Source organism: Cannabis sativa, chromosome X, assembly GCF_029168945.1.
Source record: "Cannabis sativa cultivar Pink pepper isolate KNU-18-1 chromosome X, ASM2916894v1, whole genome shotgun sequence".
Classification (NCBI taxonomy): domain Eukaryota; kingdom Viridiplantae; phylum Streptophyta; class Magnoliopsida; order Rosales; family Cannabaceae; genus Cannabis; species Cannabis sativa.
In genome coordinates, this window is record NC_083610.1 from 5,470,735 (window position 1) to 5,481,990 (window position 11,256).

Here is an 11,256-nt window from a genome sequence, read left to right on the forward strand (position 1 = left end):
TATTTCCAAATACCTATTCTTGTATTTTTTTTCTGTTTAAAACACATAAAAACAATAACATAAGTCTATTTAACACTTACTAACACACACTTCCATTTATTACAAAGACACAACAAACTAAACATAATTACATAGGTTAGACACTAATTGCTCCACAATTCACATTAAATTCAAGCTTAAAGATATGAAAATAACTCTAAATCTTAGAGTTATCAGGGTGGGTTAGGATTGCAATAGGGCACGTCCAAATGAAAGATTTTTGAGCCCAAATGAAATTTTATTTTTAAAAATATCCTTTTTTTTTTATATTTTTAGCAATTAAAAGTAAGCGTCTTGTGTCTTCACTTGACTTTTATTGTCTTAATGAGTCGATGATGAAAAAAAATGGGTAATGGTCTTGGTCTTCTAATGACGAACAAAAAAAATAAAAGGCAATTAACAGATTATTTTATTGAGAAACAATTGTATGAATGACAAACAAATACTAATAGCATTATAGTAATATATTTGATATTACAAATACAGAAAAATAAGAGAAAGATAAGTAACGAACTCAAAATTGAAAAATATAACTATCTAAATCATATACAATATATAATATATATAATTTAACTTTAAACTTAAAGAACTAAAGAAAAGAGAAAGAAGATACCTAAGTACTAAGTAGTAGTGGACACCTTGCTTAGAGGAATCGAACTGATCTGGTTGCAGGGATGAGAACTTGCCGGAGGAGATGAGATGATGACTGATCAATTCGATTCAGGGATGAGTTGGTCAGTCTTCTTCTCTTCCGTATCGTTTGGGGACGGATCGATTTACTGATATTTTTTTTTACTTATTTAGGGTTATTTAATATTTAAGGATGAAAAATAAAATAAAAAAATATTTATTGATTCGAGTTTCAGGTGGACACTTGAGTTCCAAAATATGCATTTTAAAAATCCGAACCCGATACCTGTATATACCATTTTTGGGCGAGACCCGACCCGATCATACGGGTTTTGTTTTTGTTTTTTTTGTTTTTTTGTCTTTTTCGGCAACAGATCAGGGCGGGTTGGTGGGTTTCCGAGTTTTCGAGTTCAAATGTTCAGCCCTAACACTAATACTAAATACAGTGTTACATTTTTTTCTATTCCACCCACAAAACTGAAAATTATACTATAAAAGTATTCTTTATTATAATACTTTAATTTTTAAATAAAAAATTATAGAGATTTTTTCTATTATAGACTAAAAATAGATGAAATTTACATTTATGACCCCAAAAAAGGAAATAAACAAAAATGGAAATTAAAAAGTTGGTAATTACAAAAATACCGGCTGAGAAAACGGAAAGGGAAACTCCATCTTCTTCGTGACCCAGCCGTCCAACCCCAACAACCCAATCTCAACCATTTTTCTTCCAAAAACCAGCAAAATCAAATTCAATTCAAAATGTAGAACTCCTAGGAAACCAGCTGAATCCCGAAAATCCAAAATCAAAAACGAAAAGGAAAAAAAAAAAACAGGAAACCTCCATTGATGTACAAAAAAAACTCAAAAACAACAATCATTGAACAAAGAAATCGCGATCAGAGGAGAAGAACCGAGTAGAAGGAGAGCTGGAAATCAAAGAAACTCACCCATGATTGAATCAGAAGGAGAATTGAAGGTAAACAAATTTTTTAATGAACGTGAAAAAAAATTTTAGTGTAGATGAATAGAAATTTGATATTAATTGATGAAAACCGGATTAAATTGAAATAATAATGAAATATTGATGAAGCTGAGAAAAAAACAACAACGGTTTGCATGAAAATAAACATTAAGGCATATAAATAGTTGCTACAGTGTTTTATTCTGAAACTGTTGTTTACAAGTTGTTTTACAGTGGAATAATAGTTGTTTGGGATCTACAAACTGGAAAATATGAATCTATTGTTATTAATTACTGATCAGTTTTGAAATAGTTGTTTGATAGTTGATTTAACCTATATAAATAGTCGGCCAGCTGAAAGTGTTACATGCATAAGTTATTGGTGGAAAGAGTTGTTTATTGGTTGTTTTGGCAGATTAAAATAGTTGTTTGCAACTACAAAAACTGAACCAAGTAAATAATTTACATTATTTCAGGAAACGGAACCATTACAAATATTGGTGCAGAGCAATGGGCATTGGGATGACAACAAAAACTATGTTGATTATGAATCAAGTGGAGAATTAATTTCGACCAAGTGCACTTTTGAGGAACTAATGAGAATAATGATGGAAGAACTCCAATGCAACCATGAATCAACACAACTACAACTGAAATATCAACTGAAGGAAGGAGGCCAACCACTACAAATCAAGGATGACAAAAGTCTGTTGTTCTACATAAAGCTATTAACGAAGGAGGTTGATTTCACAAGGTACCCATTGTGTGTGAACAAAACCAGTAACACGGCACCACCTAACCAAACAATGGTGTGGAACAATATGATCATGGAATCGTATGAGAACAACGCAGCACAGGAAGACTTGCAGCAACCTGGAAACAACACGGCAACAACTTCCAAGCAACAACTATCTGCGCAGACGATGGGATCTGGTGAAGTTGATACATTTTTCCTAGAAACAGGAACAGTGTCATCAGAATCAACCATACAACAACCAGAAAACAACAGAGAAAAAACTACAGCAGTAGATGAAGATTTCGACTTCACCGACTATGCAAAGCTTGTGGCTGCAGAAATGGTACAGCAACTAGAAAACAACCAGGAAGAAGAAGAGGAGGTGGACAACACAGAAATGATGATCATCAATGACAAACGACATGAAACAATAGAGAAGGGGCAAATTTACAAGGACAAAGAAACATTGATAAGTACACTATGCTACTTTGCAATCAAGAAGACATTTCAATACAAAGTAGTGAAATCTTGCACAAAAGAATACAACATAGTGTGTTTGGACACAAACTGCAAATGGAGTTTAAAGGCTACAAAAAATGGAAACACAGAAACATTCATAATAAGGAGCTACGAAGAAGAACACACATGTGCAGTTACAATAAGATTTGGAGATCAACGACAAGCTACATCAAAGTTGATAGCAGATTTTGTAAAACCAAAATTCTTGAACCTGAAAACAAAGTGCAGCCCTGCAGACATAAAGACAGAAATGAAAGACAAATACGGAATAAAGATGAATTACATGAAAGCATGGCGTAGTAAAGAGCGAGCACAAACCCAGCTACATGGAAATGCTAAAGAGTCGTACAATCTCTTGCCAAGATACCTGTACATGCTACAGAAAACAAATCCAGGTAAAAAAAATTTAAAAATTTTACTTTGAAAATATTTGTGAAAAAACAGTTGTTTTTGCGTTGTTATTTCGTTGAGTACATGTTGTTTGACAAAATCCTGTTTGATTAAAATTCAGGAACATTAATAGACATAGAGAAAGATGATGATGACAGTTTCAAATATGCATTTGTTGCATTGAATGCTGCTATAAAAGGTTGGCCAAACTGCAAACCAATCATCGTGGTAGACGGTACATTCCTAAAGGCCGCGTATGGAGGCACGTTGCTCACTGCCAACACACAAGATGCAGAATCGAAAATTTTTCCACTAGCATACTGCATAGTTGATTCTGAGAACGATAAATCGTGGGAGTGGTTCTTAAAAAAAATAAAAGAAGCATTCGGGGTTCGAGAATGTCAATGCCTAATATCAGACAGACATGAAAGCATCATCAAAGCAACTAGGAAAGTGTTCCCTGAAATAACACATGGCTACTGCATCTTCCACCTCTTGTCGAACCTCAAAACAAAATTCAAGAAAAATGCAAAGCATTTCAGAGTGCCATTCTTTGCAGCTGCAAAAGCTTACACAGAAATGGAGTTTGAATTCCATATGAGGGAGCTAGACAACTTGGATAAGCGCATAAGACCGTACCTGGAGAAAATTGGCCATGAAAAATGGTCAAGGTATCATTCAGAAAACAACAGGTGAAAACTAATAAGAAGGATAAAATTAATGATATATTCACATATTTAGAGCGTTGTATTTGCGTTGTTTTTGCGTTGCGTTTGAGTTTTTTTTCAAAAGTAGAACTATGACAGAAACTGTCCAAATTATAGGTACTCTACCATGACATCAAACATAGCTGAGGCACTGAACTCAGCAAATTTAGCAGCAAGGGAAACACCAGTGACAACATTAATGGAGTGCTTGAGGGCACAAATGCAAGAGTGGACATACAATAATAGAAAGGAGGCACAAAAATGCACAACAAGGCTGACACCATCATCTGAGAAAAAACTCATAGGGAACTATGTACAGTCATTGCGACTAACAGTAAGTTAAGATTATCGTTCGCATAAAGTAAAATGAAAACAGTTGTTTTTGCATAGTTTTTTGGTTGTTTTAAAGTTGGTTTAAAACATGCAGGTGAAACCAGCAAACCAGAACCTGTTTGAGGTGATAGATGAAGACAGAACAAGAATAGTAAACTTGAAGGAGAAGACGTGCACATGCAATAGATTTCAAAAAGATGAAATGCCATGTAACCATGCAGTCGCCGTCATGAAGGACTTGAACATAAACACATACAACTACTGTGCACAATACTACACATCAAAAGCATGGCTGCAAACATATGAAGAAACAAAAGATACCCAGTTGGAAACGTAAGAGAATGGGAACTTCCAGAATTTTTTGAAGACATCATAGTGTTGCCTCCAAAGGAGAGAATCAAGTCTGGAAGGCCGAGGAAAAGAAGAATGGCAGCAGCTTGGGAAACAAAGAAACAAAACAAGTGTGGCAAGTGTGGACAAAAGGGACATAACAAAAAGACCTGCAGAAGAATTACAGCATAGAAGTGGAAACAACTACACATCAACCAAAAAACAACTATATTAAAACATTTAGAAAACACATACTGCATATTACGATTGGTTGTTACATACATTTTTTTTATTGTGATTTTTTATGTGGAGAGATATTGATAATAGGGAATTGGTATTATTATCATTAATATACAAAAGAACATCAAATATTATAGTTAAATAATTAAATGAGTGGAAGAAGGTTGAAATTAATAAGAAGGAAAAATAAACTACATAAAGTGATAACAAATGCAATTTAGTTGTTTGTCAGATGGTTGTAATAAGGTTGTTAATAGTATGCTGTCATGAGTAAGAGTAAATATAAAGATTAAAAATCCAAAAATATGAACAAATTAAAAACCAATTCCAATTAAGAAAAAAACATGATAGAAACAACAACTTGTCTATGATTATGAACATAATCTGGTAATAGAAAAAACAAAAGCTAGATAAAAAAAAGTAGTATTTCGAACAACAACCAATAGATAACTAAGACAAATTCTTCTTTGGACCCTTTGGAGGAGCCTCATCTTCACTATCAATAAAATCCACTTCTTTCATGCGAGCATACTTATAGAACAACACAGCAAGCCTATCACGGTGTTTCTCAACATCAAATATGGGAGGAATCGGTTTCATATCAATAAAGTATTCGGCGAACGATGCAACGAAACAACCACAGTCACTGCAAAACAACCAAAAAACAACAGCAGAAAAACTTAAAAAAGGAAAATAACATTACAAATTTTAAAAACATTTGAAAATAAAAAATAAAAACAACTTACTTCGAGGTTTGTTGAGGCAAACCATCAACCTTAACAACTTCGAAAGGGTCTAAACAAACCGGTTTGTTTTCCTTTTTGAACTCATCAAACAAAGCAAAAAAGTGGGGCAACAACACCGCAAATGGCTGACAAGCTTTGATAGCAGCACTATCTTTCATAGCAGTCGACAAGGAGTTGTACATGTACATACGCCTTTCCTCAATATTCAATCGACCAAGAATCCAATGTGATTCAGTCTCCATATGGATGATAAAGAAAACATGATCGCACAAATGCCAAGGGGAACCACATAACATTTTTCTACCTCTTATATAATCAGCAATTGCATGCTGGGCAGTTATCAAAGAAAGATTTTTTTTCTGTGCAATAAATTTTTCATACAAAACATGAATGGTTTTGAAGAATAAGCAATCGGTGGTTGTGAACTTAACCTTTGGCTCCTTTGCATACTTTCTTTTTTTACGTAGATAGTAAAAAATGATGTCCAGATGCTAAACAATAAAAAATGAGAAATGTTCGAAAATCAGAAAATGAATTATATTTCAACAACTAAAAAACAACCAACAAACAACATGAAGAAAACTATAGACTGAAATTTTTGAAAAAAATCAAAAAAAAATAAATTAACTTACAGAATTAGTCAAACATTGGCCAGGATATGCAAGCTTGTGGAACCACATCTTGGTTGCAACATCTTCCACGCCAAAACGAAAAGGGGGAACAATCTTATCCTTACCCTTCAAGTAAACCTTCTCCTTGTCATGCCTAACATTTAAAAAAAAAATGAAACATAAATAGTAAAGTAAAAAACAAAAAATACAAAAGCACAACAAAAATGCTGAAAATAAACACTTACGGATCTTTCTTCGATCGGCGTCCTTCACCAAGCCACAAGTCAAAATCAATCTCGTCTTTATGTTCTACATCTTCACCAATCTTATCATCGAGAGGACACAACCCAGCCACATACTTAACAACTCCATAACCAGAACCATCTTTAGAACTAGAAATGGAAGAGTCATACTCCATAAACGGAGACGTCAGCGCTATGGGTTTCTTAGATTTCCTCTTGTCAACAAGAGGAGTTTCTTCAACGGGAATTGGGTCATCTTCAAGTTCAATGTTAGAATCAACATTGAGACCTGTTGCACCCATCTAATATATTTTTTCCACAAAAATGAAAGAAAATAGACAGTGTTAAACACAAAAAGTATGAAGAAACTAAAAAACAACCAAAAAAAAATATACCTCAAAACAAACAAGACGACGATCCGTAACCTCAACATTTTCAGAAACTGAAATCTGTTTACAAGGATCACCACCAATTCCATCTGAAGACATCTGTTTATATATGGTATTAAAAAGGAATTAGAGCATGGTTAAAAAATAACAACCTTTACACAACCAAAAAACAACACAAAAGCAACATTACCATAATCTCAACTGCTTTTACACCGGACTGAACAGTAGCCTCAACATCTATTTCAGTAGGGCCGTCATTGAAATCAACGAAATTCTTGATACATAAAATAAAGGAAAAAGAAAATGGAAAAAAAGTGAAGTTATTTTTTGTGAAAGACTTCAACAACTAAAAAAAAACTACATAACAAAATAAAAACAACAAGTAAAATAAGAAGACCAACAATAAATTGCGAACAACATAATCTATAAACACAGCCATATAAATAACATAATAAATACAAATAAATAGTCTGAAAAATAGTTGCAAATTTCTGAAAAATAAAACATAACAAGAGACATAACAATAACATAGAATTACAAGACCACTACCTAAAACGGACTTACAACAAAATAAACCACACAAAGTAACTAAAACCTAGTTACATTGTCTACTTATCTACCTTCTCCTCACTATCAGTGGATTCATCATCACTGCCATTATCATTTTTTTCTTTTGAGTCAGAATCTTCATCGGCTTGACCATCCTTCTCTTCACCTTCACTACCCTCCCCTTCTTCATCACCCATAACATTCTCTTCTTCATTTTCATCAGTTTCTTCAGATTGATTTAAATCAAAATCTGCTTCATCACCACCTCCATCATCATCATTGGAAGAGTCACTGCCTTTTTCCTATATTGAAATTACAAATTAAATTAGTATAAAACAACTTAAAAAAAACCGAAAAACAACTATTGAAAAACTAAAATACCTTGGCATAGGAATCGGCAAAAACAGTAGAAAACTGTGTCTGCATTGAAGCCATCTGAGCACCAAAAGAAACAAACTGTGCAGACACAAACTCTTTCAACTCAACCAAATCAGATGAAATCTTCTGTTGGGAAGTATGCAACGAATCGATCTTGACCTCCAACCCATGAAATTTCTCAGAAAAGGCATCAAGCTTGACAGAAATGTCACTCTGAGCAACAGTTGGCTCTTCGGGAAGAGGAAGACTCTTGTAAGAGTTGTAGTCGGTGTCGAACTTGAAACTGCTCAGTTTCAAAGCTTTGAACTCACCAGCCGTGGGCCTCATATTTGAAAGTTGCAGCTGATCAAAAAACACCAAAATAAAAATTTCAATTATGAAGATTATTAATAATGAAAAACAACACAAAAACAACTACTGAAAAACCAAATTACAACAAACAGATATACCTTATCTTTGGAAACATCAAAGATAGTAGTCTTCAAAACTTTGAAAGTAGGTTGACTATTGCATGTCCACTGAGTGATCCTTGGAATACGAGAGCTTTCCTTTTGGCAGTACTTACCTCTCATGTACTTACAACACTCGTAGAATCAAACTTGAAGAACATGAGGACAACCAATCAAAGTGTAAAAAAAACTCGGCCTCTTTCCCGAACTCCTTGCCTTCCTAACACCCTCAACCCAACTATCAAGCTTACCCTTCAATGAGGAAATAGTCAATTCAAAAGAACTCCGGCCCCAAGCAAATTCATTGTACCTCCCACTATCTACAACATCTAAAATAGACTTGGGTACATTTTTATGCTTAGTGCCACTAAGCAAGAACCACTCCACAAAATACAAAACTGCCAACTTCACAGCATCCTCATCAGAATCACCCCACCTCTTGGTGGTAAAACATTCCCTAACAGATTCCTTAGTGATAGAGGACGAAGTTGGCCAATATCTTTCACAAAGACTATTAACCTCTTGCTTAAAATCTAAGACACTACAGTCACCTTCACAGTCTAACCCAGTAATCAATGCAAATTCCTCAATGCTAAACCTAAGCCTAACACCGCGTATCATTACCCACAACTCAGCATCATTAGGTTGCTGAACCTCCCGGAGCAACAACCCATGAAACACTTGGGGTTGAACTTTGAAATCGGGAAGGTTAAGGAAATGACCAAAACAGGATTTTGAAAACATTTCAAGCTGTACATCTGAAAGACAAGACTTAATGTTCTCTATCACCTGAAAAGTAGCAGTGGAAAAGGCTTTCGCAATGAATAGATTCTTCTGGTCATAAATATAATCCCATTCCTGTATCAATAGAAACAAAATAAATCAGGACAAAAACAAAAAAAAACTAAAAAAAAAACAGAAAACAAATAATAAAAATAATTTTTTTTTAAAAAAAAAAGGACACCTTAGGGGGATTTTTCTTTGGTAGGTCAAATCCTTCAACCTTCACTGAGGTCCTAGCATGGACCTGCAAAAAAAAAGAAATACAAAAGCAACAAATCTTAGATACAATAACAATGAATATATGAAAATGTAGTAACCAAATTACAACCAATAAAAAACCTAAAAACAACGTTTATGAAACCCTTACAGTATGATAAATGTAAGAGATAAACAACTTTCAAAAAAATACAGTAACAACACTGTCACAACTTAAAAAAAAAACAACTAAAATATTAACAACACTGTACAAGCTCGTTGTTATGAAATTTCGAAAATGGTAGTCGATAATAGTAGTGTGACAAACAACCGAGAAAAAACTGACAATAAACATATACAAAACTAAAGAATAAACAACACTGAAAGATCTTGTTGCAATTGAAATTAGTAAAATGCTTCTCAATACTAATAGTGTGTAAAACAACCGAAAACAAATTCACAATAAACATATAACCAACCAATGGGGAAAAGCAATTCAAAACTGTAACAAAATACGAATTGAACTGGGCAATTTTTCAACAACCAAACAACAACTGAATAAAAACAACAAAACAACATCAACCACAATACATGACAGAAATACATAAAGAACACCAAAAAAACATAAAAACATCCTAATAAACACCTAAACCAGTGACCTAAAAAGCTCATGTAAAAATTAACACAATAAAATGAAACCAAGCAAATTTAAATTACCTTCGATTCAACTTTGGGCTTTTGGTCCTCACCATGCACTTCATCCTCAAAATCAGAATCTGAGGAAACCTAGAACAAAAAATGGGGAAAACTTTAAATCATCAAATGTAACACCACAAATAAAACAACCAGAAAAAAACTAAAGAAAAATTTAAAAACAACAAAGAGAAACTTACATCGCGTGCAGACTTGGAAATTTTTGCTCTCTTAGTCTTAGGAGCATCGGCTTTAACAGGAGGGGCTCTTTTCTTAGCGCCCGATGTCTCTGGAACATCAGCCACTAAATTTTTAGCAATTTTTTTAACCCCATCTTAGGTTCGACTTTGGAAGTAACAGTTGGAGCCTTCTTCGATTTTTTAGAAACTTTCTTCGCCGGAGATGGTGATTTCGAACCACTTCTAGTGGTTGCCATTTATATAGAGAAAATATAGTGGAGGATGACAATGTAGGTTGAGGAAAACGTGGGTGAGGGCTTGGAGAAGGTGATCGTGGGAAGAAGAAATTGGTTAGGGCTTGATAATGGTGATCGTGGGAAGCTCGGTTTGAAGAGTGGAATAATCAGATAAATGAAAAATTCAAAAAAAAAAAATTATAAGAAAGGAGTTATGAGGTGGCGTGCGTGTACGTGTGTAAGGAAGAAGGGAAAAGGTAAAATTGTAATTATTAAACTTTTTGAAAAGTAAAATTGAAAAATGTAAAAGTTAAAAAAGTTTAAAAAACCGTGTATGGATAAAAATGTAAAAAAGGGGTCAATTTTGACATGAGGTGTAAAAATCTCAAAATTATATTCTCTTTACTATTATAATAATAATAATAAAAATATATATCGTTGCTACAATGCACGACATATATACCGTGCACTGTAACAACTAAAATAATCTGGTAAAGAAAATAGTAGCGCGTACGTTAGAGGAGTTTTTAATATTATTTAGGTGATTTAGTGTCACGATCGAGGGGCTCTTATAATTTTAGTTCCATTTTATTAAGGCTAAATTAAAAAGGGTCGGCCCCAGTGGCGGAGGGAATGGGGCATGTGGGGTCATTTGCCCCCTTTTAATTTTTTGTTCATATAAATTTCGTGTATAAATTTTTAAGTAATTTACATTTTGACCCTATAACAATATTTTTTTTATTTATGTCTTTTACATATTTTTATATTTGTCCCCATAAAATTTATATTTTTTATTTTTATTTTTATCCCACATATTTTTATTTGTATCCTTTTAAAATTTATATTTTTCATTTTTATTCTCACATATATTAAGGGGTGTCCATAAATTAATCCAATCTGATAACAACCGACCGC

At 33.6% G+C, this 11,256-nt stretch overlaps 2 protein-coding genes across 2 annotated transcripts; one reads left to right on the forward strand and one right to left on the reverse strand.

Annotated features, from left to right (window-relative positions):
* Positions 1 to 1,511: 1,511 nt before the first annotated feature.
* Positions 1,512 to 4,658, forward strand: LOC115702431 (uncharacterized). The gene is made up of 5 exons (XM_030629893.2): positions 1,512 to 1,651; positions 2,113 to 3,286; positions 3,403 to 3,973; positions 4,106 to 4,322; positions 4,416 to 4,658. Exons 1-5 carry the CDS (start codon positions 1,625 to 1,627, stop codon positions 4,656 to 4,658), a joined length of 2,232 nt encoding a protein of 743 aa, XP_030485753.2. The 5' UTR covers positions 1,512 to 1,624.
* A 2,735-nt stretch (positions 4,659 to 7,393) lies between these two features.
* LOC133031796 (spore wall protein 2-like) lies at positions 7,394 to 8,378 on the reverse strand. The gene is made up of 3 exons (XM_061105475.1): positions 8,256 to 8,378; positions 7,810 to 8,148; positions 7,394 to 7,730 (listed from the first exon to the last, which is right to left on the reverse strand). The coding sequence occupies exons 1-3, from the start codon at positions 8,376 to 8,378 to the stop codon at positions 7,488 to 7,490; spliced, it is 705 nt and encodes a 234-aa protein (XP_060961458.1). The 3' UTR covers positions 7,394 to 7,487.
* Between the last annotated feature and the right edge of the window lie 2,878 nt (positions 8,379 to 11,256).